This window comes from Oncorhynchus keta, unplaced genomic scaffold (assembly GCF_023373465.1).
Source record: "Oncorhynchus keta strain PuntledgeMale-10-30-2019 unplaced genomic scaffold, Oket_V2 Un_scaffold_5244_pilon_pilon, whole genome shotgun sequence".
Classification (NCBI taxonomy): domain Eukaryota; kingdom Metazoa; phylum Chordata; class Actinopteri; order Salmoniformes; family Salmonidae; genus Oncorhynchus; species Oncorhynchus keta.
In genome coordinates this window covers 75,223-102,856 of record NW_026290956.1, presented here as the reverse complement: position 1 = coordinate 102,856, position 27,634 = coordinate 75,223, and the positions used below count along the sequence as shown (strand labels likewise).

At 47.3% G+C, this 27,634-nt stretch overlaps 3 protein-coding genes across 3 annotated transcripts in view; all 3 read left to right on the top strand.

The window, feature by feature from the left end:
• LOC127928989 (lethal(2) giant larvae protein homolog 1-like) overlaps positions 1 to 20,371 on the top strand; it is a 28,410-nt gene extending 8,039 nt beyond the window's left edge. Inside the window, exons 2-8 of the mRNA XM_052516638.1 lie at positions 2,316 to 2,473; positions 2,839 to 2,985; positions 4,482 to 4,644; positions 10,598 to 10,733; positions 13,136 to 13,190; positions 19,732 to 19,886; positions 20,220 to 20,371. Of these exons, the coding sequence (XP_052372598.1) occupies positions 2,978 to 2,985; positions 4,482 to 4,644; positions 10,598 to 10,733; positions 13,136 to 13,190; positions 19,732 to 19,886; positions 20,220 to 20,371 (669 nt within the window). The 5' untranslated portion in view covers positions 2,316 to 2,473; positions 2,839 to 2,977. The remainder of the gene's footprint in view (positions 1 to 2,315; positions 2,474 to 2,838; positions 2,986 to 4,481; positions 4,645 to 10,597; positions 10,734 to 13,135; positions 13,191 to 19,731; positions 19,887 to 20,219) is intronic.
• A 926-nt stretch (positions 20,372 to 21,297) lies between these two features.
• Positions 21,298 to 24,089, top strand: LOC127928991 (uncharacterized). The gene is made up of 7 exons (XM_052516640.1): positions 21,298 to 21,527; positions 21,636 to 21,791; positions 21,978 to 22,903; positions 22,935 to 22,999; positions 23,331 to 23,426; positions 23,458 to 23,553; positions 23,619 to 24,089. The coding sequence occupies exons 1-3, from the start codon at positions 21,324 to 21,326 to the stop codon at positions 22,557 to 22,559; spliced, it is 942 nt and encodes a 313-aa protein (XP_052372600.1). The 5' UTR covers positions 21,298 to 21,323; the 3' UTR covers positions 22,560 to 22,903; positions 22,935 to 22,999; positions 23,331 to 23,426; positions 23,458 to 23,553; positions 23,619 to 24,089.
• A 433-nt stretch (positions 24,090 to 24,522) lies between these two features.
• LOC127928996 (lethal(2) giant larvae protein homolog 1-like) overlaps positions 24,523 to 27,634 on the top strand; it is a gene marked incomplete at its 3' end in the record, with an annotated part of 35,318 nt that continues 32,206 nt past the window's right edge. Inside the window, exons 1-3 of the mRNA XM_052516642.1 lie at positions 24,523 to 24,796; positions 26,660 to 26,764; positions 26,924 to 27,216. Coding sequence (XP_052372602.1) covers positions 24,668 to 24,796; positions 26,660 to 26,764; positions 26,924 to 27,216 — 527 coding nt within the window. The remainder of the gene's footprint in view (positions 24,797 to 26,659; positions 26,765 to 26,923; positions 27,217 to 27,634) is intronic.

Sequence of the window (27,634 nt, the reverse complement as noted above, 5' to 3'; positions counted from 1 at the left end):
ATCTAGCGGTTGTGTGCGTATCTAGCGGTTGTGTGCGTATCTAGCGGGCGTGTGCGTATCTAGCGGGCGTGTGCGTATCTAGCGGGCGTGTGCGTATCTAGCGGGCGTGTGCATATCTAGCGGTCGTGTGCGTATCTAGCGTTCGTGTGCGTATCTAGCGGCCGTGTGCGTATCTAGTGTGCGTATCTAGCGGCCGTGTGCGTATCTAGTGTGCGTATCTAGCGGCCGTGTGCGTATCTAGCGGCCGTGTGCGTATCTAGCGGTTGTGTGCGTATCTAGCGGTTGTGTGCGTATCTAGCGGCCGTGTGCGTATCTAGCGGTTGTGTGCGTATCTAGCGGTTGTGTGCGTATCTAGCGGCCGTGTGCGTATCTAGCGGTTGTGTGCGTATCTAGCGGCCGTGTGCGTATCTAGCGGTTGTGTGCGTATCTAGCGGCCGTGTGCGTATCTAGCGGTTGTGTGCGTATCTAGCGGTTGTGTGCGTATCTAGCGGTTGTGTGCGTATCTAGCGGCCGTGTGCGTATCTAGCGGCCGTGTGCGTATCTAGCGGCCGTGTGCGTATCTAGCGGTTGTGTGCGTATCTAGCGGTTGTGTGCGTATCTAGCGGTTGTGTGCGTATCTAGCGGCCGTGTGCGTATCTAGCGGTTGTGTGCGTATCTAGCGGTTGTGTGCGTATCTAGCGGTTGTGTGCGTATCTAGCGGTTGTGTGCGTATCTAGCGGTTGTGTGCGTATCTAGCGGCCGTGTGCGTATCTAGCGGTTGTGTGCGTATCTAGCGGTTGTGTGCGTATCTAGCGGTTGTGTGCGTATCTAGCGGTTGTGTGCGTATCTAGCGGTTGTGTGCGTATCTAGCGGTTGTGTGCGTATCTAGCGGTTGTGTGCGTATCTAGCGGTTGTGTGCGTATCTAGCGGTTGTGTGCGTATCTAGCGGTTGTGTGCGTATCTAGCGGTTGTGTGCGTATCTAGCGGTTGTGTGCGTATCTAGCGGTTGTGTGCGTATCTAGCGGTTGTGTGCGTATCTAGCGGTTGTGTGCGTATCTAGCGGTTGTGTGCGTATCTAGCGGTTGTGTGCGTATCTAGCGGTTGTGTGCGTATCTAGCGGTTGTGTGCGTATCTAGCGGTTGTGTGCGTATCTAGCGGTTGTGTGCGTATCTAGCGGCCGTGTGTGTGCGTATCTAGCGGCTGTGTGCGTATCTAGCGGTTGTGTGCGTATCTAGCGGCCGTGTGCGTATCTAGCGGTTGTGTGCGTATCTAGCGGTTGTGTGCGTATCTAGCGGTTGTGTGCGTATCTAGCGGTTGTGTGCGTATCTAGCGGTTGTGTGCGTATCTAGCGGTTGTGTGCGTATCTAGCGGTTGTGTGCGTATCTAGTGGTTGTGTGCGTATCTAGCGGTTGTGTGCGTATCTAGCGGTTGTGTGCGTATCTAGCGGCCGTGTGCGTATCTAGCGGTTGTGTGCGTATCTAGCGGTTGTGTGCGTATCTAGCGGTTGTGTGCGTATCTAGCGGTTGTGTGCGTATCTAGCGGTTGTGTGCGTATCTAGCGGTTGTGTGCGTATCTAGCGGTTGTGTGCGTATCTAGCGGCCGTGTGCGTATCTAGCGGCCGTGTGCGTATCTAGCGGCCGTGTGCGTATCTAGCGGTTGTGTGCGTATCTAGCGGTTGTGTGCGTATCTAGCGGCCGTGTGCGTATCTAGCGGCCGTGTGCGTATCTAGCGGTTGTGTGCGTATCTAGCGGTTGTGTGCGTATCTAGCGGTTGTGTGCGTATCTAGCGGTTGTGTGCGTATCTAGCGGTTGTGTGCGTATCTAGCGGTTGTGTGCGTATCTAGCGGTTGTGTGCGTATCTAGTGGTTGTGTGCGTATCTAGTGGTTGTGTGCGTATCTAGTGGTTGTGTGCGTATCTAGTGGTTGTGTGCGTATCTAGTGGTTGTGTGCGTATCCTAAATGTCCTGGATTGGTTGAAATTGGAAGCCCTCTGTTTGTACGACGCCGGGTCAGTTTTATGCAATAATGCAATGATTTGACTGTTTTTCTTGCAGAAATGGTGAAATATGGTTAAATATGCCGTCGCGTAATTTGCAGGGAATTGTTGATTTGACAAAAATATGTGTGATCCTGGATTTGACTGTTGGGATTGAAATAGTTTAACTGCACAAATCAGTTGACTGCATACCCACAAGCCACTGCAGCCCCTCATGATGAGGTCAGATATTTTGTAGCCCCCCTGGTTTTAGGTGCTAGGTTTATTTATATTTACAAATTCACCCTTCAGTCCCTCCTTCCTGGTCTGTGATGTCATCCTGGTGTTGTGCTCTGTGATAGGGCCGTCTGTTGTCGCTGCTTGATGACAACACGCTGCACCTGTGGGAGCTGGGCGGAGCTTCCCAGGACAGGGGAGGGGCTAAGAGCGAGGGTGTGGTCTACCTGGAAGAAAAACGCAACTACAGTCTCCTGGGACGACCTGGACTAGAGAGCTGCAGGTACACACACACACACACCACACACCACACACACACACAAAACACACACACACCACAAAACACACACACACACACACCACAAAACACACAAAACATACCACGCACAAAACACACAAAACATACCACACACAAAACACACACACACACACACCACAAAACACACAAAACATACCACGCACAAAACACACAAAACATACCACACACAAAACCACACACACCACACACAAAACACACACACATACCACACACAAAACACACACAAAACACACACACATACCACACACCACACACACACACACCACCCCACACACACACACACAGTGAGACATGTGTGTGTGTTATAATGTGTGTGATGTTGTCTCCAGTGCAAGCCGTGTGACAGTTCTGCTGTTGTTGAGGTCATGTGACCTGCTGTGTGTCGGCACCGAGGGAGGGGGCATACACTTCCTGGATCTGCCACGCCTCTCGTTGAGGGATAACCAATCACTCCTGCTGGACCAGGTAATGCAGAGGTGAGTGACAGCTGCTTCAGCCAGTGGGAGGAGGTAGTGTGGGTCTGTTCTAGAATGGAGTAGACTACAACTATACTTGTAGTGGTCCTTCTGTAGCTCAGTTGGTAGAGCATGGCGCTTGTAACGCCAGGGTAGTGGGTTCGATTCCCGGGACCACCCATACGTAGAATGTATGCACACATGACTGTAAGTCGCTTTGGATAAAAGCGTCAGCTAAATGGCATATATTAGTGTGGGTCTGTTCTAGAATGGGTTGGGTTCTAGAATGGGTTGGGTTCTAGAATGGGTTGGGTTCTAGAATGGGTTGGGTTCTCCAGGTTCCATCCTGGTCAACTGAGAGGAGAGCTGTCACAGGTGTGTATCTATGTTGTGTGTATATTTCCCACTGCTCCTGTTGTCATGGTCGTTAGGGGGAAGGGCCTCCTGTTGTCATGGTCGTTAGGGGAAGGGCCTCCTGTTGTCATGGTCGTTAGGGGGAAGGGCCTCCTGTTGTCATGGTCGTTAGGGGGAAGGGCCTCCTGTTGTCATGGTCGCTAGGGGGAAGGGCTTCCTGTTGTCATGGTCGTTAGGGGGAAGGGCCTCCTGTTGTCATGGTCGTTAGGGGGAAGGGCCTCCTGTTGTCATGGTCGTTAGGGGAAGGGCCTCCTGTTGTCATGGTCGTTAGGGGGAAGGGCCTCCTGTTGTCATGGTCGTTAGGGGAAAGGGCCTCCTGTTGTCATGGTCGTTAGGGGGAAGGGCCTCCTGTTGTCATGGTCGTTAGGGGGAAGGGCCTCCGGTTGTCATGGTCGTTAGGGGAAAGGGCCTCCTGTTGTCATGGTCGTTAGGGGGAAGGGCCTCCTGTTGTCATGGTCGTTAGGGAAAGGGCCTCCTGTTGTCATGGTCGTTAGGGGGAAGGGCCTCCTGTTGTCATGGTCGTTAGGGGGAAGGGCCTCCTGTTGTCATGGTCGTTAGGGGGAAGGGCCTCCTGTTGTCATGGTCGTTAGGGGAAAGGGCCTCCTGTTGTCATGGTCGTTAGGGGGAAGGGCCTCCTGTTGTCATGGTCGTTAGGGGAAAGGGCCTCCTGTTGTCATGGTCGTTAGGGGGAAGGGCCTCCTCTTGTCATGGTCGTTAGGGGAAAGGGCCTCCTGTTGTCATGGTCGTTAGGGGAAAGGGCCTCCTGTTGTCATGGTCGTTAGGGAAAGGGCCTCCTGTTGTCATGGTCGTTAGGGGGAAGGGCCTCCTGTTGTCATGGTCGTTAGGGGGAAGGGCCTCCTGTTGTCATGGTCGTTAGGGGAAAGGGCCTCCTGTTGTCATGGTCGTTAGGGGAAAGGGCCTCCTGTTGTCATGGTCGTTAGGGGGAAGGGCCTCCTGTTGTCATGGTCGTTAGGGGACTACAGGTGGCTGATGGGTAACGGTGTTTTTCAGCGTACCTGAGGACTACAGGTGGCTGATGGGTAACAGTGTTTTTCAGCGTACCCGAGGACTACAGGTGGCTGATGGGTAACGGTGTTTTTCAGCGTACCCGAGGACTACAGGTGTGGGAAGTCTCTGGGACCGGTGGAGTCGTTACAGGAACACCCCAAGCAGCCAGGGAAGATTCTGATTGGCTACAGCAGAGGCCTGGTCGTCCTATGGGATCTCAGCACCCGCAACGCAGAACACATGTTCCTGGGAAAACAGGTAAATAATATAACTACAGCTCTGTCTGTCTTTCATGGCTCTTTGTCAGAAGTCTTTCTGCCTGTCGTCGTATTGCACCTCTCTACTCTCCTTCCATTGTTCAAGGAAGTTCATTTGTTCCTTATTGTGCTACTAAGGGCCAATAATACGGCTAAATGCAGTGTGTGTCTGTTACAATACGGCTAAATGCAGCGTGTGTCTGTTACAATACGGCTAAATGCAGTGTGTGTCTGTTACAATACGGCTAAATGCAGTGTGTGTCTGTTACAATACGGCTAAATGCAGTGTGTGTCTGTTACAATACGGCTAAATGCAGTGTGTGTCTGTTACAATACGGCTAAATGCAGTGTGTGTCTGTTACAATACGGCTAAATGCAGTGTGTGTCTGTTACAATACGGCTAAATGCAGTGTGTCTGTTACAATACGGCTAAATGCAGTGTGTCTGTCTGTTACAATACGGCTAAATGCAGTGTGTCTGTTACAATACGGCTAAATGCAGCGTGTGTCTGTTACAATACGGCTAAATGCAGTGTGTGTCTGTTACAATACGGCTAAATGCAGTGTGTCTGTTACAATACGGCTAAATGCAGTGTGTCTGTTACAATACGGCTAAATGCAGTGTGTGTCTGTTACAATACGGCTAAATGCAGTGTGTGTCTGTTACAATACGGCTAAATGCAGTGTGTGTCTGTTACAATACAGCTAAATGCAGTGTGTCTGTTACAATACGGCTAAATGCAGTGTGTGTCTGTTACAATACGGCTAAATGCAGTGTGTGTCTGTTACAATACGGCTAAATGCAGTGTGTGTCTGTTACAATACGGCTAAATGCAGCGTGTGTCTGTTACAATACGGCTAAATGCAGCGTGTGTCTGTTACAATATGGCTAAATGCAGTGTGTGTCTGTTACAATACGGCTAAATGCAGCGTGTGTGTCTGTTACAATACGGCTAAATGCAGTGTGTGTCTGTTACAATACGGCTAAATGCAGTGGGTGTCTGTTACAATACGGCTAAATGCAGTGTGTGTCTGTTACAATACGGCTAAATGCAGTGTGTCTGTTACAATACGGCTAAATGCAGTGTGTGTCTGTTACAATACGGCTAAATGCAGTGTGTGTCTATTACAATACGGCTAAATGCAGTGTGTCTGTTACAATACGGCTAAATGCAGTGGGTGTCTGTTACAATACGGCTAAATGCAGTGTGTGTCTGTTACAATACGGCTAAATGCAGTGTGTGTCTGTTACAATACGGCTAAATGCAGTGTGTGTCTGTTACAATACGGCTAAATGCAGTGTGTGTCTGTTACAATACGGCTAAATGCAGTGTGTGTCTGTTACAATACGGCTAAATGCAGTGTGTCTGTTACAATACGGCTAAATGCAGCGTGTGTCTGTTACAATACGGCTAAATGCAGTGTGTGTCTGTTACAATACGGCTAAATGCAGTGTGTGTCTGTTACAATACGGCTAAATGCAGTGTGTGTCTGTTACAATACGGCTAAATGCAGTGTGTCTGTTACAATACGGCTAAATGCAGTGTGTCTGTTACAATACGGCTAAATGCAGTGTGTGTCTGTTACAATACGGCTAAATGCAGTGTGTGTCTGTTACAATACGGCTAAATGCAACGTGTGTCTGTTACAATACGGCTAAATGCAGCGTGTGTCTGTTACAATACGGCTAAATGCAGCGTGTGTCTGTTACAATACGGCTAAATGCAGCGTGTGTCTGTTACAATACGGCTAAATGCAGTGTGTGTCTGTTACAATACGGCTAAATGCAGTGTGTGTCTGTTACAATACGGCTAAATGCAGTGTGTGTCTGTTACAATACGGCTAAATGCAGCGTGTGTCTGTTACAATACGGCTAAATGCAGCGTGTGTCTGTTACAATACGGCTAAATGCAGCGTGTGTCTGTTACAATACGGCTAAATGCAGCGTGTGTCTGTTACAATACGGCTAAATGCAGTGTGTGTCTGTTACAATACGGCTAAATGCAGTGTGTGTCTGTTACAATACGGCTAAATGCAGTGTGTCTGTTACAATACGGCTAAATGCAGTGTGTGTCTGTTACAATACGGCTAAATGCAGTGTGTGTCTGTTACAATACGGCTAAATGCAGTGTGTGTCTGTTACAATACGGCTAAATGCAGTGTGTCTGTTACAATACGGCTAAATGCAGCGTGTGTCTGTTACAATACGGCTAAATGCAGCGTGTGTCTGTTACAATACGGCTAAATGCAGCGTGTGTCTGTTACAATACGGCTAAATGCAGCGTGTGTCTGTTACAATACGGCTAAATGCAGCGTGTGTCTGTTACAATACGGCTAAATGCAGCGTGTGTCTGTTACAATACGGCTAAATGCAGCGTGTGTCTGTTACAATACGGCTAAATGCAGTGTGTGTCTGTTACAATACGGCTAAATGCAGTGTGTCTGTTACAATACGGCTAAATGCAGCGTGTGTCTGTTACAATACGGCTAAATGCAGCGTGTGTCTGTTACAATACGGCTAAATGCAGCGTGTGTCTGTTACAATACGGCTAAATGCAGTGTGTGTCTGTTACAATACGGCTAAATGCAGTGTGTGTCTGTTACAATACGGCTAAATGCAGTGTGTGTCTGTTACAATACGGCTAAATGCAGTGTGTGTCTGTTACAATACGGCTAAATGCAGTGTGTGTCTGTTACAATACGGCTAAATGCAGCGTGTGTCTGTTACAATACGGCTAAATGCAGCGTGTGTCTGTTACAATACGGCTAAATGCAGTGTGTGTCTGTTACAATACGGCTAAATGCAGTGTGTCTGTTACAATACGGCTAAATGCAGTGGGTGTCTGTTACAATACGGCTAAATGCAGTGTGTGTCTGTTACAATACGGCTAAATGCAGTGTGTGTCTGTTACAATACGGCTAAATGCAGTGTGTGTCTGTTACAATACGGCTAAATGCAGTGTGTGTCTGTTACAATACGGCTAAATGCAGTGTGTGTCTGTTACAATACGGCTAAATGCAGTGTGTCTGTTACAATACGGCTAAATGCAGCGTGTGTCTGTTACAATACGGCTAAATGCAGTGTGTGTCTGTTACAATACGGCTAAATGCAGTGTGTGTCTGTTACAATACGGCTAAATGCAGTGTGTGTCTGTTACAATACGGCTAAATGCAGTGTGTGTCTGTTACAATACGGCTAAATGCAGTGTGTCTGTTACAATACGGCTAAATGCAGTGTGTGTCTGTTACAATACGGCTAAATGCAGCGTGTGTCTGTTACAATACGGCTAAATGCAGCGTGTGTCTGTTACAATACGGCTAAATGCAGCGTGTGTCTGTTACAATACGGCTAAATGCAGCGTGTGTCTGTTACAATACGGCTAAATGCAGCGTGTGTCTGTTACAATACGGCTAAATGCAGCGTGTGTCTGTTACAATACGGCTAAATGCAGCGTGTGTCTGTTACAATACGGCTAAATGCAGTGTGTGTCTGTTACAATACGGCTAAATGCAGTGTGTGTCTGTTACAATACGGCTAAATGCAGCGTGTGTCTGTTACAATACGGCTAAATGCAGCGTGTGTCTGTTACAATACGGCTAAATGCAGTGTGTCTGTTACAATACGGCTAAATGCAGCGTGTGTCTGTTACAATACGGCTAAATGCAGTGTGTGTCTGTTACAATACGGCTAAATGCAGTGTGTGTCTGTTACAATACAGCTAAATGCAGTGTGTGTCTGTTACAATACGGCTAAATGCAGTGTGTGTCTGTTACAATACGGCTAAATGCAGTGTGTGTCTGTTACAATACGGCTAAATGCAGTGTGTCTGTTACAATACGGCTAAATGCAGCGTGTGTCTGTTACAATACGGCTAAATGCAGCGTGTGTCTGTTACAATACGGCTAAATGCAGCGTGTGTCTGTTACAATACGGCTAAATGCAGTGTGTCTGTTACAATACGGCTAAATGCAGCGTGTGTCTGTTACAATACGGCTAAATGCAGCGTGTGTCTGTTACAATACGGCTAAATGCAGTGTGTGTCTGTTACAATACGGCTAAATGCAGTGTGTGTCTGTTACAATACGGCTAAATGCAGTGTGTCTGTTACAATACGGCTAAATGCAGCGTGTGTCTGTTACAATACGGCTAAATGCAGCGTGTGTCTGTTACAATACGGCTAAATGCAGCGTGTGTCTGTTACAATACGGCTAAATGCAGTGTGTGTCTGTTACAATACGGCTAAATGCAGTGTGTGTCTGTTACAATACGGCTAAATGCAGTGTGTGTCTGTTACAATACGGCTAAATGCAGTGTGTGTCTGTTACAATACGGCTAAATGCAGTGTGTGTCTGTTACAATACGGCTAAATGCAGTGTGTCTGTTACAATACGGCTAAATGCAGCGTGTGTCTGTTACAATACGGCTAAATGCAGCGTGTGTCTGTTACAATACGGCTAAATGCAGTGTGTGTCTGTTACAATACGGCTAAATGCAGTGTGTCTGTTACAATACGGCTAAATGCAGCGTGTGTCTGTTACAATACGGCTAAATGCAGCGTGTGTCTGTTACAATATGGCTAAATGCAGTGTGTGTCTGTTACAATACGGCTAAATGCAGTGTGTGTCTGTTACAATACGGCTAAATGCAGTGTGTCTGTTACAATACGGCTAAATGCAGCGTGTGTCTGTTACAATACGGCTAAATGCAGCGTGTGTCTGTTACAATACGGCGAAATGCAGCGTGTGTCTGTTACAATACGGCTAAATGCAGTGTGTCTGTTACAATACGGCTAAATGCAGCGTGTGTCTGTTACAATACGGCTAAATGCAGCGTGTGTCTGTTACAATACGGCTAAATGCAGTGTGTGTCTGTTACAATACGGCTAAATGCAGTGTGTGTCTGTTACAATACGGCTAAATGCAGTGTGTGTCTGTTACAATACGGCTAAATGCAGTGTGTGTCTGTTACAATACGGCTAAATGCAGTGTGTCTGTTACAATACGGCTAAATGCAGCGTGTGTCTGTTACAATACGGCTAAATGCAGCGTGTGTCTGTTACAATACGGCTAAATGCAGCGTGTGTCTGTTACAATACGGCTAAATGCAGCGTGTGTCTGTTACAATACGGCTAAACGCAGCGTGTGTCTGTTACAATACGGCTAAATGCAGTGTGTGTCTGTTACAATACGGCTAAATGCAGTGTGTGTCTGTTACAATACGGCTAAATGCAGCGTGTGTCTGTTACAATACGGCTAAATGCAGCGTGTGTCTGTTACAATACGGCTAAATGCAGCGTGTGTCTGTTACAATACGGCTAAATGCAGCGTGTGTCTGTTACAATACGGCTAAATGCAGCGTGTGTCTGTTACAATACGGCTAAATGCAGTGTGTCTGTTACAATACGGCTAAATGCAGTGTGTCTGTTACAATACGGCTAAATGCGGCTAAATGCAGCGTGTGTCTGTTACAATACGGCTAAATGCAGCGTGTGTCTGTTACAATACGGCTAAATGCAGTGTGTCTGTTACAATACGGCTAAATGCAGTGTGTCTGTTACAATACGGCTAAATGCAGTGTGTCTGTTACAATACGGCTAAATGCAGTGTGTGTCTGTTACAATACGGCTAAATGCAGTGTGTCTGTTACAATACGGCTAAATGCAGTGTGTCTGTTACAATACGGCTAAATGCAGTGTGTCTGTTACAATACGGCTAAATGCAGCGTGTGTCTGTTACAATACGGCTAAATGCAGTGTGTGTCTGTTACAATACGGCTAAATGCAGTGTGTCTGTTACAATACGGCTAAATGCAGTGTGTCTGTTACAATACGGCTAAATGCAGCGTGTGTCTGTTACAATACGGCTAAATGCAGTGTGTGTCTGTTACAATACGGCTAAATGCAGTGTGTGTGTGTGTGTGTGTGTGTGTGTGTGTGTGTGTGTGTGTGTCTGCAGCAGCTGGAGTCCCTGGTGTGGGAACGTTCCGGTAGCTCCTTCGTCAGTTCCCATAGCGACGGGGGGTACAGCGTGTGGGCTGTTGCCAGTGGTAACACGTACACACACCAGCCCGTGTCCTCGTCCATCCCCTATGGTGAGAGACAGACATACCCCCCCCCCTTAACCCCTATACACGCACACACCCTAACCCCTACATACACACACACACCCTAACCCCTACATACACACACACACCCTAACCCCTACATATACACACCACCCTAACCCCTACACACACACCACCCTAACCCCTACACACACACCACCCTAACCCATACACACACACCACCCTAACCTTTGTTGTCCTTGGGACCTCATTAACTCCTTGTCATCTCGTTGTGTCTCAGGTCCGTTCCCTTGGGACCTCATTAACTCCTTGTCGTCTGTCTCGTTGTGTCTCAGGTCCGTTCCCTTGGGACCTCATTAACTCCTTGTCATCTGTCTCGTTGTGTCTCAGGGTCCGTTCCCTTGGGACCTCATTAACTCCTTGTCATCTGTCTCGTTGTGTCTCAGGTCCGTTCCCTTGGGACCTCATTAACTCCTTGTCATCTGTCTCGTTGTGTCTCAGGGTCCGTTCCCTTGGGACCTCATTAACTCCTTGTCATCTGTCTCGTTGTGTCTCAGGTCCGTTCCCTTGGGACCTCATTAACTCCTTGTCATCTGTCTCGTTGTGTCTCAGGTCCGTTCCCTTGGGACCTCATTAACTCCTTGTCATCTGTCTCGTTGTGTCTCAGGTCCGTTCCCTTGGGACCTCATTAACTCCTTGTCATCTGTCTCGTTGTGTCTCAGGTCCGTTCCCTTGGGACCTCATTAACTCCTTGTCATCTCGTTGTGTCTCAGGTCCGTTCCCTTGGGACCTCATTAACATCTGTCTCGTTGTGTCTCAGGTCCGTTCCCTTGGGACCTCATTAACTCCTTGTCATCTGTCTCGTTGTGTCTCAGGTCCGTTCCCTTGGGACCTCATTAACTCCTTGTCATCTGTCTCATTGTGTCTCAGGTCCGTTCCCTTGGGACCTCATTAACTCCTTGTCGTCTGTCTCGTTGTGTCTCAGGTCCGTTCCCTTGGGACCTCATTAACTCCTTGTCATCTGTGTCGTTGTGTCTCAGGTCCATTCCCTTGGGACCTCATTAACTCCTTGTCGTCTGTCTCGTTGTGTCTCAGGTCCGTTCCCTTGGGACCTCATTAACTCCTTGTCGTCTGTCTTGTTATGTCTCAGGTCCGTTCCCTTGGGACCTCATTAACTCTTTGTCATCTCGTTGTGTCTCAGGTCCGTTCCCTTGGGACCTCATTAACTCCTTGTCGTCTGTCTCGTTGTGTCTCAGGTCCGTTCCCTTGGGACCTCATTAACTCCTTATCATCTGTGTCGTTGTGTCTCAGGTCCATTCCCTTGGGACCTCATTAACTCCTTGTCGTCTGTCTTGTTGTGTCTCAGGTCCGTTCCCTTGGGACCTCATTAACTCTTTGTCATCTCGTTGTGTCTCAGGTCCGTTCCCTTGGGACCTCATTAACTCCTTGTCGTCTGTCTCGTTGTGTCTCAGGTCCGTTCCCTTGTGACCTCATTAACTCCTTGTCATCTCGTTGTGTCTCAGGTCCGTTCCCTTGGGACCTCATTAACTCCTTGTCGTCTGTCTCGTTGTGTCTCAGGTCCGTTCCCTTGGGACCTCATTAACTCCTTGTCATCTGTCTCGTTGTGTCTCAGGTCCGTTCCCTTGGGACCTCATTAACTCCTTGTCATCTCGTTGTGTCTCAGGTCCGTTCCCTTGGGACCTCATTAACTCCTTGTCGTCTGTCTCGTTGTGTCTCAGGTCCGTTCCCTTGTGACCTCATTAACTCCTTGGCGCACCCATCCCGTTAGCGGGATCATTTTCGTCAACATCCACTGATTTCCAGAGCGCCAAATTCAAATTAAATGACAAAAAACATTTAATTTTCATGAAATAACAAGTGCAATATAGCAAAACACAGCTTGGCTTGTTGTTAATCCACCTGGCATGTCAGATTTCAAAAAAGCTTTTCAGCGAAAGCAAACCAAGTGTTTATGTAAGGACATCTCTCTCAGTAGACAAAACATTACTAACAGCTTGCAGCAAAGTAGATTGGTCACGAAAGTCAGAAAAGCAATAGAATGAATCGCTTACGTTTGATGATCTTCGGATGTTTGCACTCACAAGACCCCCAGTTACACAATAAATGTTCCTTTTGTTCCATAAAGATAATTTTTATATACAAAATATCTCTAGCAGCTAGCAGCAGGCAACCTGGTCACAAATCAGAAAAGCAATCAAATTAAAAGACAGACAATATTTTTACAGTTTTGGAAACTTTAGAGTGTTTTTTATCCTAAGCTGTCAATTATATGCATATTCTATATATTCTAGCATCTGGTGCTGAGAAATAGCCTGTTTACTTTGGGAACATTATTTCAAAAATGAAAATAGCGCCCCCTAGATTCAACAGGTTTTTAACTACTTGTCATCTGTCTCGTTGTGTCTTAGGTCCGTTCCCTTGTAAAGCCATCAACAAGATCTTATGGAGGACGATTCAGTCAGGGTGAGGAGTCAGGACCACTATCTATCTATCACTATCAGTATCTACTGTCACTAGGATCCATTCTGGTAACACTATCAGTATCTACTGTCACTAGGATCCATTCTGGTAACACTATCAGTATCTACTGTCACTAGGGTCCATTCTGGTAAAACTATCAGTATCTACTGTCACTAGGATCCATTCTGGTAACACTATCAGTATCTACTGTCACTAGGGTCCATTCTGGTAACACTATCAGTATCTACTGTCACTAGGATCCATTCTGGTAACACTATAAGTATCTACTGTCACTAGGATCCATTCTGGTAACACTATCAGTATCTACTGTCACTATCAGTATCTACTGTCACTGGGGTCCATTCTGGTAACACTATCAGTATCTACTGTCACTAGGATCCATTCTGGTAACACTATCAGTATCTACTGTCACTAGGGTCCATTCTGGTAACACTATCAGTATCTACTGTCACTAGGATCCATTCTGGTAACACTATCAGTATCTACTGTCACTAGGGTCCATTCTGGTAACACTATCAGTATCTACTGTCACTAGGGTCCATTCTGGTAACACTATCAGTATCTACTGTCACTAGGATCCATTCTGGTAACACTATCAGTATCTACTGTCACTATCAGTATCTACTGTCACTAGGGTCCATTCTGGTAACACTATCATTATCTACTGTCACTAGGATCCATTCTGGTAACACTATCAGTATCTACTGTCACTAGGGTTGATCCATTCTGGTAACACTATCAGTATCTACTATCACTAGGATCCATTCTGGTAATACTATCAGTATCTACTGTCACTAGGGTCCGTTCTGGTAACACTATCAGTATCTACTATCACTAGGATCCATTCTGGTAACACTATCAGTATCTACTGTCACTAGGGTCCATTCTGGTAACACTATCAGTATCTACTGTCACTAGGATCCATTCTGGTAACACTATCAGTATCTACTGTCACTATCAGTATCTACTGTCACTAGGATTCATTCTGGTAACACTATCAGTATCTACTGTCACTAGGGTTGATCCATTCTGGTAACACTATCAGTATCTACTGTCACTAGGATCCATTCTGGTAACACTATCAGTATCTACTGTCACTAGGGTCCATTCTGGTAACACTATCAGTATCTACTGTCACTAGGATCCATTCTGGTAACACTATCAGTATCTACTGTCACTAGGGTCCATTCTGGTAACACTATCAGTATCTACTGTCACTAGGATTCATTCTGGTAACATTATCAGTATCTGCTATCACTAGGGTCCATTCTGGTAACACTATCAGTATCTACTGTCACTAGGGTCCATTCTGGTAACACTATCAGTATCTACTGTCACTAGGGTCCATTCTGGTAACACTATCAGTATCTACTGTCACTAGGATCCATTCTGGTAACACTATCAGTATCTACTGTCACTATCAGTATCTACTGTCACTAGGGTCCATTCTGGTAACACTATCATTATCTACTGTCACTAGGATCCATTCTGGTAACACTATCAGTATCTACTATCACTAGGATCCATTCTGGTAACACTATCAGTATCTACTGTCACTAGGGTCCATTCTGGTAACACTATCAGTATCTACTGTCACTAGGATCCATTCTGGTAACACTATCAGTATCTACTGTCACTATCAGTATCTACTGTCACTAGGATTCATTCTGGTAACACTATCAGTATCTACTGTCACTAGGGTTGATCCATTCTGGTATCACTATCAGTATCTACTGTCACTAGGATCCATTCTGGTAACACTATCAGTATCTACTATCACTAGGATCCATTCTGGTATCACTATCAGTATCTACTGTCACTAGGATCCATTCTGGTAACACTATCAGTATCTACTGTCACTAGGGTCCATTCTGGTAACACTATCAGTATCTACTGTCACTAGGGTTGATCCATTCTGGTAACACTATCAGTATCTACTGTCACTAGGATCCATTCTGGTAACACTATCAGTATCTACTGTCACTATCAGTATCTACTGTCACTAGGGTCCATTCTGGTAACACTATCAGTATCTACTGTCACTAGGATTCATTCTGGTAACATTATCAGTATCTGCTATCACTAGGGTCCATTCTGGTAACACTATCAGTATCTACTGTCACTAGGATCCATTCTGGTAACACTATCAGTATCTACTGTCACTAGGGTCCATTCTGGTATCACTATCAGTATCTACTGTCACTAGGATCCATTCTGGTAACACTATCAGTATCTACTATCACTAGGATCCATTCTGGTATCACTATCAGTATCTACTGTCACTAGGATCCATTCTGGTAACACTATCAGTATCTACTGTCACTAGGATCCATTCTGGTAACACTATCAGTATCTACTATCACTAGGATCCATTCTGGTAACACTATCAGTATCTACTATCACTAGGATCCATTCTGGTAACACTATCAGTATCTACTGTCACTAGGGTTGATCCATTCTGGTAACACTATCAGTATCTACTATCACTAGGATCCATTCTGGTAACACTATCAGTATCTACTATCACTAGGATCCATTCTGGTAACACTATCAGTATCTACTGTCACTAGGATCCATTCTGGTAACACTATCAGGATCTACTGTCACTAGGATCCATTCTGGTAACACTATCAGTATCTACTGTCACTAGGATCCATTCTGGTAACACTATCAGTATCTACTGTCACTAGGATCCATTCTGGTAACACTATCAGTATCTACTATCACTATCAGTATCTACTGTCACTAGGATCCATTCTGGTAACACTATCAGTATCTACTATCACTATCAGTATCTACTGTCACTAGGGTTGATCCATTCTGGTAACACTATCAGTATCTACTGTCACTATCAGTATCTACTGTCACTAGGATCCATTCTGGTATCACTATCAGTATCTACTGTCACTAGGATCCATTCTGGTAACACTATCAGTATCTACTGTCACTAGGATCCATTCTGGTATCACTATCAGTATCTACTGTCACTAGGGTCCATTCTGGTAACACTATCAGTATCTACTGTCACTAGGGTCCATTCTGGTAACACTATCAGTATCTACTGTCACTAGGGTCCATTCTGGTAACACTATCAGTATCTACTGTCACTATCAGTATCTACTGTCACTATCAGTATCTACTGTCACTAGGGTCCATTCTGGTAACACTATCAGTATCTACTGTCACTAGGATCCATTCTGGTAACACTATCAGTATCTACTGTCACTAGGGTCCATTCTGGTATCACTATCAGTATCTACTGTCACTAGGATCCATTCTGGTAACACTATCAGTATCTACTATCACTAGGATCCATTCTGGTATCACTATCAGTACCTACTGTCACTAGGATCCATTCTGGTAACACTATCAGTATCTACTATCACTAGGATCCATTCTGGTAACACTATCAGTATCTACTATCACTAGGATCCATTCTGGTATCACTATCAGTACCTACTGTCACTAGGATCCATTCTAGTAACACTATCAGTATCTACTGTCACTAGGATCCATTCTGGTAACACTATCAGTATCTACTATCACTAGGATCCATTCTGGTAACACTATCAGTATCTACTGTCACTAGGATTCATTCTGGTAACACTATCATTATCTACTGTCACTAGGATCCATTCTGGTAACACTATCAGTATCTACTGTCACTAGGATCCATTCTGGTAACACTATCAGTATCTACTGTCACTAGGATCCATTCTGGTAACACTATCAGTATCTACTGTCACTAGGGTCCATTCTGGTAACACTATCAGTATCTACTGTCACTAGGATCCATTCTGGTAACACTATCAGTATCTACTGTCACTAGGATTCATTCTGGTAACACTATCATTATCTACTGTCACTAGGATCCATTCTGGTAACACTATCAGTATCTACTGTCACTAGGATCCATTCTGGTAACACTATCAGTATCTACTGTCACTAGGGTCCATTCTGGTAACACTATCAGTATCTACTGTCACTAGGATCCATTCTGGTAACACTATCAGTATCTACTGTCACTAGGGTTGATCCATTCTGGTAACACTATCAGTATCTACTGTCACTAGGATCCATTCTGGTAACACTATCAGTATCTACTGTCACTAGGATCCATTCTGGTAACACTATCAGTATCTACTGTCACTAGGGTTGATCCATTCTGGTAACACTATCAGTATCTACTGTCACTAGGATCCATTCTGGTAACACTATCAGGATCTACTGTCACTAGGATCCATTCTGGTAACACTATCAGTATCTACTGTCACTAGGATCCATTCTGGTAACACTATCAGTATCTACTGTCACTAGGATCCATTCTGGTAACACTATCAGTATCTACTGTCACTATCAGTATCTACTGTCACTAGGGTTGATCCATTCTGGTAACACTATCAGTATCTACTGTCACTATCAGTATCTACTGTCACTAGGATCCATTCTGGTATCACTATCAGTATCTACTGTCACTAGGATCCATTCTGGTAACACTATCAGTATCTACTGTCACTAGGATCCATTCTGGTAACACTATCAGTATCTACTGTCACTAGGATCCATTCTGGTATCACTATCAGTATCTACTGTCACTAGGGTCCATTCTGGTAACACTATCAGTATCTACTGTCACTAGGGTCCATTCTGGTAACACTATCAGTATCTACTGTCACTATCAGTATCTACTGTCACTATCAGTATCTACTGTCACTAGGGTCCATTCTGGTAACACTATCAGTATCTACTGTCACTAGGATCCATTCTGGTAACACTATCAGTATCTACTGTCACTAGGATTCATTCTGGTAACACTATCAGTATCTACTGTCACTATCAGTATCTACTGTCACTTGGATCCATTCTGGTAACACTATCAGTATCTACTGTCACTAGGGTCAATTCTGGTAACACTATCAGTATCTACTGTCTCTCTCTATCTCTCACTGCCCCCTCTCTCACTGCCCCCTCTCTCTGCCCCCCTCTCTCACTGCCCCTCTCTCTCACTGCCCCCTCTCTCACTGCCCCCTCTCTCACTGCCCCCTCTCTCACTGCCCCCTCTCTCACTGCCCCCTCTCTCACTGCCCCCTCTCTCACTGCCCCCCTCTCTCACTGCCCCCTCTCTCACTGCCCCTCTCTCACTGCCCCCTCTCTCACTGCCCCCCTCTCTCACTGCCCCTCTCTCTCACTGCCCCCCTCTCTCACTGCTGCCCTCTCTCTCACTGCCCCTCTCTCTCACTGCCCCTCTCTCTCACTGCCCCTCTCTCTCACTGCCCCTCTCTCTCACTGCCCCCTCTCTCACTGCCCCCCTCTCTCACTGCCCCTCTCTCTCACTGCCCCTCTCTCTCTGTCTCTCACTGCCCCCTCTCTCACTGCCCCTCTCTCTCACTGCCCCTCTCTCTCACTGCCCCTCTCTCTCACTGCCCCTCTCTCTCACTGCCCCTCTCTCTCACTGTCTCTCACTGCCCCTCTCTCTCACTCTCTCACTGCCCCTCTCTCTCTCACTCTCTCACTGCCCCTCTGTCTTTCTGTCCGTCTCTGTCTCTCCTGTAGGTGTCCAGTAGTCCTCTACAGTGGAGGAATGCCCAGGGCCAGTTACGGAGACCGTCACTGTCTCTCACTGCCCCTCTGTCTCTCTGTCTGTCTCTCTATCTGTCTCTGTCTCTCGTGTAGGTGTCCAGTAGTCCTCTACAGTGGAGGAATGCCCAGGGCCAGTTACGGAGACCGTCACTGTCTCTCACTGCCCCTCTCTCTCTCTCTGTCTCTCTGTCTGTCTCTGTCTCTCGTGTAGGTGTCCAGTAGTCCTCTACAGTGGAGGAATGCCCAGGGCCAGTTACGGAGACCGTCACTGTCTCTCACTGCCCCTCTCTCTCTCTGTCTCTGTCTCTCTGTCTGTCTCTGTCTCTCCTGTAGGTGTCCAGTAGTCCTCTACAGTGGAGGAATGCCCAGGGCCAGTTACGGAAACCGTCACTGTCTCTCACTGCCCCTCTCTCTCTGTCTCTCTGTCTCTCTATCTGTCTCTGTCTCTCTGTCTGTCTCTGTCTCTCCTGTAGGTGTCCAGTAGTCCTCTACAGTGGAGGAATGCCCAGGGCCAGTTACGGAGACCGTCACTGTCTCTCACTGCCCCTCTCTCTCTGTCTCTGTCTCTCTGTCTCTCCTGTAGGTGTCCAGTAGTCCTCTACAGTGGAGGAATGCCCAGGGCCAGTTACGGAGACCGTCACTGTCTCTCACTGCCCCTCTCTCTCTGTCTCTGTCTCTCTGTCTCTCCTGTAGGTGTCCAGTAGTCCTCTACAGTGGAGGAATGCCCAGGGCCAGTTACGGAGACCGTCACTGTCTCTCACTGCCCCTCTGTCTCTCTGTCTGTCTCTCTCTCTCTCTCTCTCTCTCTCTCTCTCTCTCTCTCTCTCTCTCTCTCTCTCTCTCTCTCTCTCTCTATGTCTGTCTCTATGTCTGTCTCTGTCTCTCTGTCTCTCTCTCTCTCTCTCTGTCTCTGTCTCTCTGTCTGTCTCTGTCTCTCCTGTAGGTGTCCAGTAGTCCTCTACAGTGGAGGAATGCCCAGGGCCAGTTACGGAGACCGTCACTGTGTGACCATCCAACAGGACAAACAACACGTCACGTTAGACTTCACATCCAGAGTGATAGACTTCTTCACCATCCACACCACTGACCCGGAGCACGGTGAGAGAGACACGCACTTCTCCAGAGCGGCTCACAGACACCATTAGGATTAAGTGCCACTGACCCGGAGCACGGTGAGAGAGACACGCACTTCTCCAGAGCGGATCACAGACACCATTAGGATTAAGTGCCACTGACCCGGAGCACGGTGAGAGAGACACGCACTTCTCCAGAGAGGCTCACAGACACCATTAGGATTAAGTGCCTTGCTCAAGGGCACATCTACCGATTTTAAATAATAATAATTATTCACCTAGTCTGCTCTGGGATTGGCCCTCCTCGTCGCTAGGCTACCTGACCCCCTGTGTTAATAATGTGTGTTTCCTCTCCCAGACTATGATGATCCTAAAGCCCTCGTGGTGCTACTGGAGGAGGAGCTGGTTGTAATAGACCTCCTGACCACCGGGTGGCCCTCTGTCCCTCCTCCCTACCTGACCCCCCCCCCCCCTGTGTTAATAATGTGTGTTTCCTCTCCCAGACTATGATGATCCTAAAGCCCTCGTGGTGCTACTGGAGGAGGAGCTGGTTGTAGTAGACCTCCTGACCACCGGGTGGCCCTCTGTCCCTCCTCCCTACCTTGCTCCGCTCCACTCCTCCGCCATCACCACATCCTGTCACCTTGACAACGTCCCCGCCAAGCTCTGGGACCGCCTGGCCGCCGCCGGGAACAGCCAGGGCGCTCAGCCTGGAGTGAGACACTGTACACACACACACACACACACACACACACACACACACACACACACACACACACTCACGGGGTGAGACACTGTACACACACACACACACACACACACACACACAGACACTGTACACACACACACACACACACACACACACACACACACACACACACGGGGTGAGACACTGTACACACACACACACACACATACACACACACACAGACACACGGGGTGAGACACTGTACACACACACACACACACACTCACGGAGTGAGACACTGTACACACACACACACAGACACACACACACACTCAGATCGTCAGAGACACAGAGGGACAGGTCGTCAGAGGGACAGGTCGTCAGAGGGGTCAGAGGGACAGGTCGTCAGAGGGACAGGTCGTCAGAGGGACAGGTCGTCAGAGACACAGAGGGACAGGTCGTCAGATGGACAGGTCGTCAGAGGGGTCAGAGGGACAGGTCGTCAGATGGACAGGTCGTCAGAGGGGTCAGAGGGACAGGTCGTCAGAGGGACAGGTCGTCAGAGGGACAGGTCGTCAGAGGGACAGGTCGTCAGAGGGACAGGTCGTCAGATGGATCAGAGGGACAGGTCGTCAGAGGGACAGGTCGTCAGAGGGACAGGTCGTCAGAGGGACAGGTCGTCAGAGGGGTCAGAGGGACAGGTCGTCAGAGGGACAGGTTGTCAGAGGGGTCAGAGGGACAGGTCGTCAGAGACACAGAGGGACAGGTCGTCAGATGGACAGGTCGTCAGAGGGGTCAGAGGGACAGGTCGTCAGATGGACAGGTCGTCAGAGGGGTCAGAGGGACAGGTCGTCAGAGGGACAGGTCGTCAGAGGGACAGGTCGTCAGAGGGACAGGTCGTCAGAGGGGTCAGAGGGACAGGTCGTCAGAGGGGTCAGAGGGACAGGTCGTCAGAGGGACAGGTCGTCAGAGGGACAGGTCGTCAGAGGGACAGGTCAGAGGGACAGGTCGTCAGAGGGGGACAGGTCGTCAGAGGGACAGGTCGTCAGAGGGACAGGTCGTCAGAGGGAGGGGTCAGAGGGACAGGTCGTCAGAGACACAGAGGGACAGGTCGTCAGATGGACAGGTCGTCAGAGGGGTCAGAGGGACAGGTCGTCAGATGGACAGGTCGTCAGAGGGGTCAGAGGGACAGGTCGTCAGAGGGGTCAGAGGGACAGGTCGTCAGAGGGGTCAGAGGGACAGGTCACAGAGGGGTCAGAGGGACAGGTCGTCAGAGGGACAGGTCGTCAGAGGGACAGGTCGTCAGAGGGACATGTCGTCAGAGGGGTCAGAGGGACAGGTCGTCAGAGGGACAGGTCGTCAGAGGGACAGGTGGTCAGAGGGACATGTCGTCAGAGGGGTCAGAGGGACAGGTCGTCAGAGGGACAGGTCGTCAGAGGGACAGGTCGTCAGAGGGACAGGTCGTCAGAGGGACAGGTCGTCAGAGGGGTCAGAGGGACAGGTCGTCAGAGGGACAGGTGGTCAGAGGGACAGGTCGTCAGAGGGGTCAGAGGGACAGGTCGTCAGAGGGACAGGTCGTCAGAGGGACAGGTCGTCAGAGGGACAGGTCGTCAGAGGGGTCAGAGGGACAGGTCGTCAGAGGGACAGGTCGTCAGAGGGACATGTCGTCAGAGGGGTCAGAGGGACAGGTCGTCAGAGGGACAGGTCGTCAGAGGGACAGGTCGTCAGAGGGGTCAGAGGGACAGGAGTTCACAGCTGGATGAATTATTGACAAATTCGTCTCTCTGCTGCAATGTGTGTATCAGTCATCTAACCAGTGTGTGTGTGTGTGTGTGTGTGTGTGTGTGTGTGTGTGTGTGTGTGTGTGTGTGTGTGTGTGTAGAGTTGGCCGATATGTGGAGGGAAGAATCTAGCACCCCCACCCAGACAACAGGAGTTGCTGCTGACAGGGTAAACACACACACACACACACACACACACACACACACACACACACACAGTCTTATGTAGTCTTCCTACTGTCTCTACTATGTTAGAGGTGTGTATCTACTGTCTCCACTATGTTAGAGGTGTGTATCTACTGTCTCCACTATGTTAGAGGTGTGTATCTACTGTCTCCACTATGTTAGAGGTGTGTATCTACTGTCTCCACTATGTTAGAGGTGTGTATCTACTGTCTCCACTATGTTAGAGGTGTGTATCTACTGTCTCCACTATGTTAGAGGTGTGTATCTACTGTCTCCACTATGTTAGAGGTGTGTATCTACTGTCTCCACTATGTTAGATGAGGTGTGTATCTACTGTCTCCACTATGTTAGAGGTGTGTATCTACTGTCTCCACTATGTTAGATGAGGTGTGTATATACTGTCTCCACTATGTTAGAGGTGTGTATCTACTGTCTCCACTATGTTAGATGAGGTGTGTATCTACTGTCTCCACTATGTTAGAGGTGTGTATCTACTGTCTCCACTATGTTAGATGAGGTGTGTATATACTGTCTCCACTATGTTAGAGGTGTGTATCTACTGTCTCCACTATGTTAGATGAGGTGTGTATATACTGTCTCCACTATGTTAGATGAGGTGTGTATATACTGTCTCCACTATGTTAGAGGGGTGTATCTACTGTCTCCACTATGTTAGATGAGGTGTGTATATACTGTCTCCACTATGTTAGATGAGGTGTGTATATACTGTCTCCACTATGTTAGATTAGGTGTGTATCTACTGTCTCCACTATGTTAGAGGGGTGTATCTACTGTCTCCACTATGTTAGATGAGGTGTGTATATACTGTCTCCACTATGTTAGAGGTGTGTATCTACTGTCTCCACTATGTTAGAGGGGTGTATCTACTGTCTCCACTATGTTAGATGAGGTGTGTATCTACTGTCTCCACTATGTTAGAGGTGTGTATCTACTGTCTCCACTATGTTAGATGAGGTGTGTATCTACTGTCTCCACTATGTTAGAGGTGTGTATCTACTGTCTCCACTATGTTAGAGGTGTGTATCTACTGTCTCCACTATGTTAGATGAGGTATGTATCTACTGTCTCCACTATGTTAGAGGGGTTTATCTACTGTCTCCACTATGTTAGAGGTGTGTATCTACTGTCTCCACTATGTTAGATGAGGTATGTATCTACTGTCTCCACTATGTTAGAGGGGTTTATCTACTGTCTCCACTATGTTAGATGAGGTAATTGACATCATTTGAGTCAGTTGGAGGTGTACCTAATATAATAATATAATAATAATATATGCCATTTAGCAGACGCTTTTATCCAAAGCGACTTACAGTCATGTGTGCATACATTCTACGTATGGGTGGTCCCGGGAATCGAACCCACTACCCTGGCGTTACAAGCGCCATGCTCTACCAACTGAGCTACAGAAGGACCACATACCTGTGGATGTATTTCAAGGCCTACCTTCAAACTCAGTGCCACTTTGCTTGACATCATGGGAAAATCAAAAGAAATCAGCCAAGACCTCAGAAAGAAAATTGTAGACCTCCACAAGTCTGGTTCATCCTTGGGAGCAATTTCCAAATGCCTGAATGTACCACGTTCATCTGTACAAACAATAGTACGCAAGTATAAACACCATGGGACCACGCAGCCGTCATACCGCTCAGGAAGGAGACGCGTTCTGTCTCCTAGAGATTAATGTACTTTGGTGCGAAAAGTGCAAATCAATCCCAGAACAACAGCAAAGGACCTTGTGAAGATGCTGGAGGAAACAGGTACAAAAGTATCTATTTCCACAGTAAAACGAGTCCTATATCGACATAACCTGAAAGGCCGCTCAGCAAGGAAGAATTGTGAAAAACTGAGTTTAAATGTATTTGGCTAAGGTGTATGTAAACTTCTCACCTCTACTGCGTCTCATGTCGCCACTATGTTAAAAGAGGTGTGTGTGTGTGTGTGTGTGTGTGTGTGTGTGTGTGTGTGTGTGTGTGTGTGTGTGTGTGTGTGTGTGTGTGTGTGTGTGTGTGTGTGTGTGTGTGTGTGTGTGTGTGTGTGTGTGTGTGTGTGTGTGTGTGTGTGTACCTGTGGTGGTGTGTGTGTAGGCATGAGGACGGTACAGTGCGATTCTGGAATGTGTCTGCTGTTGCCATGACTCCTCTCTACAAGCTCAGCACGGCTAACGTCTTCCATACCGACTGTGACCCTAACGACGACCCCCTGGACCCTACCAACGACCCCGAAGCACTGCAAGAGGAGGAGTGGCCTCCCTTCAGGAAGGTCAGAACACACAGACACATGCACACACACATGCAAGCACGAGCTCACACATTTCTTATAAATTTGCAAACATTTCGAAAAACCTGTTTTCACTTTGTCATTATGGTGTCATTATGGGGTATTGAGTCATTATGGGGTATTGAGTCATTATGGGGTATTGAGTCATTATGGGGTATTGAGTCATTATGGGGTATTGAGTCATTATGGGGTATTGAGTCATTATGGGGTATTGAGTCATTATGGGGTATTGAGTCATTGTGGGGTATTGAGTCATTATGGGGTATTGAGTCATTATGGGGTATTGAGTCATTATGGGGTATTGTGTCATTATGGGGTATTGTGTCATTATGGGGTATTGTGTCATTGTGGGGTATTGAGTCATTGTGGGGTATTGTGTCATTGTGGGGTATTGTGTCATTGTGGGGTATTGAGTCATTGTGGGGTATTGTGTCATTGTGGGGTATTGAGTCATTGTGGGGTATTGTGTCATTGTGGGGTATTGTGTCATTATGGGGTATTGTGTCATTGTGGGGTATTGAGTCATTGTGGGGTATTGAGTCATTGTGGGGTATTGAGTCATTGTGGGGTATTGAGTCATTGTGGGGTATTGAGTCATTGTGGGGTATTGAGTCATTGTGGGGTATTGTGTCATTGTGGGGTATTGTGTCATTGTGGGGTATTGTGTCATTGTCATTATGGGGTATCGAGTCATTGTGGGGTATTGAGTCATTGTGGGGTATTGAGTCATTATGGGGTATTGAGTCATTGTGGGGTATTGAGTCATTGTGGGGTATTGAGTCATTATGGGGTATTTTGATCCGTGTAGTGATGATGATGATGATGATGGTGTGTGTTCTAGGTGGGCTGTTTTGATCAGTATAGTGATGATGATGATGATGATGATGGTGTGTGTTCTAGGTGGGCTGTTTTGATCAGTATAGTGATGATGATGATAGTGTGTGTTCTAGGTGGGCTGTTTTGATCAGTATAGTGATGATGGTGTGTGTTCTAGGTGGGCTGTTTTGATCAGTATAGTGATGATGATGATGATGATGATGATGATGATGATGATGATGGTGTGTGTTCTAGGTGGGCTGTTTTGATCAGTATAGTGATGATGATGGTGTGTGTTCTAGGTGGGCTGTTTTGATCAGTATAGTGATGATGATGATGATGATGATGATGATGGTGTGTGTTCTAGGTGGGCTGTTTTGATCAGTATAGTGATGATGATGATGGTGTGTGTTCTAGGTGGGCTGTTTTGATCAGTATAGTGATGATGGTGTGTGTTCTAGGTGGGCTGTTTTGATCAGTATAGTGATGATGATGATGATGGTGTGTGTTCTAGGTGGGCTGTTTTGATCAGTATAGTGATGATGATGATGATGGTGTGTGTTCTAGGTGGGCTGTTTTGATCAGTATAGTGATGATGATGATGGTGTGTGTTCTAGGTGGGCTGTTTTGATCAGTATAGTGATGATGATGATGGTGGTGTGTGTTCTAGGTGGGCTGTTTTGATCAGTATAGTGATGATGATGATGGTATGTGTTCTAGGTGGGCTGTTTTGATCAGTATAGTGATGATGATGATGGTGGTGTGTGTTCTAGGTGGGCTGTTTTGATCAGTATAGTGATGATGATGATGGTGTGTGTTCTAGGTGGGCTGTTTTGATCAGTATAGTGATGATGATGATGATGGTGTGTGTTCTAGGTGGGCTGTTTTGATCAGTATAGTGATGATGATGATGATGATGTGTGTTCTAGGTGGGCTGTTTTGATCAGTATAGTGATGATGATGATGGTGTGTGTTCTAGGTGGGCTGTTTTGATCAGTATAGTGATGATGATGATGGTGTGTGTTCTAGGTGGGCTGTTTTGACCCCTATAGTGATGATCCTCGCCTGGGGATCCAGAAGATCAGTCTGTGTAAATACAGCTGTAGACTGGTGGTGGCCGGGACCGCTGGACAGGTACCCCACACACACACACACACACACACACACACACACACACACACACACACACACACACACACACACACACACACACACACTGTGTTTTGGTAATTAGACACGGCCTCTTCTTCTTGAGAGCCAATAAAATCTAAATTCGTGTGTCTGTGTCTCCAGGTGATCGTGCTGGGTCTGAGTGATGAATGGTCGGACCACACGGTCGATGTCTCCACGGTCGACCTGCTTCAGGACCGAGAGGGGTTCACCTGGAAGGGCCATGATAGGCTGGAGCCCCGAGCCAGCCCCGCCCCCTTCCCTCCAGGCTTCCAACCATTGGTCCTGGTGCAGGCCCTGCCCCCAGCCTCTGTTACCTCCGTGATGCTGCATGCGGAGTGGAACCTCGTAGCGTTCGGGACGAGTCACGGCTTCGGACTGTTTGACTCCCACAGACGCACTGCTGTTCTGGCCAGGTATACAGACAGACAGACAGACAGACAGACAGACAGACAGATACACACACACACACACACACACACACACACACACACACACACACACACACACACACACACACACACACACACACACACACACACACACACACACACACACACACACACACACACACACACACACACACACACACACACACACACACACACACACACACACACACACACACACACACACACACTCCAGATGTCCTCTCTGTTGTCTCCAGATGTCCCCTCTGTTGTCTCCAGGTGTACCCTCTGTTGTCTCCAGGTGTACCCTCTGTTGTCTCCAGGTGTCCTCTCTGTTGTCTCCAGATGTCCCCTCTGTTGTCTCCAGGTGTCCCCTCTGTTGTCTCCAGATGTCCCCTCTGTTGTCTCCAGATGTCCCCTCTGT

What these genes read in the sequence shown, in the direction of transcription:
- LOC127928991 (XM_052516640.1), top strand. Translation starts at nt 21,324, where the DNA reads ATGGACAGGTCGTCAGAGGGGTCAGAGGGACAGGTCGTCAGATGGACA. An exon ending in ACAGGTCGTCAGAGGGACAG is followed by an intron (nt 21,528 to 21,635) that starts GTCGTCAGAGGG and finishes TCAGAGGGACAG; the next exon opens with GTCGTCAGAGACACAGAGGG. An exon ending in CAGAGGGGTCAGAGGGACAG is followed by an intron (nt 21,792 to 21,977) that starts GTCACAGAGGGG and finishes TCAGAGGGACAG; the next exon opens with GTCGTCAGAGGGACAGGTCG.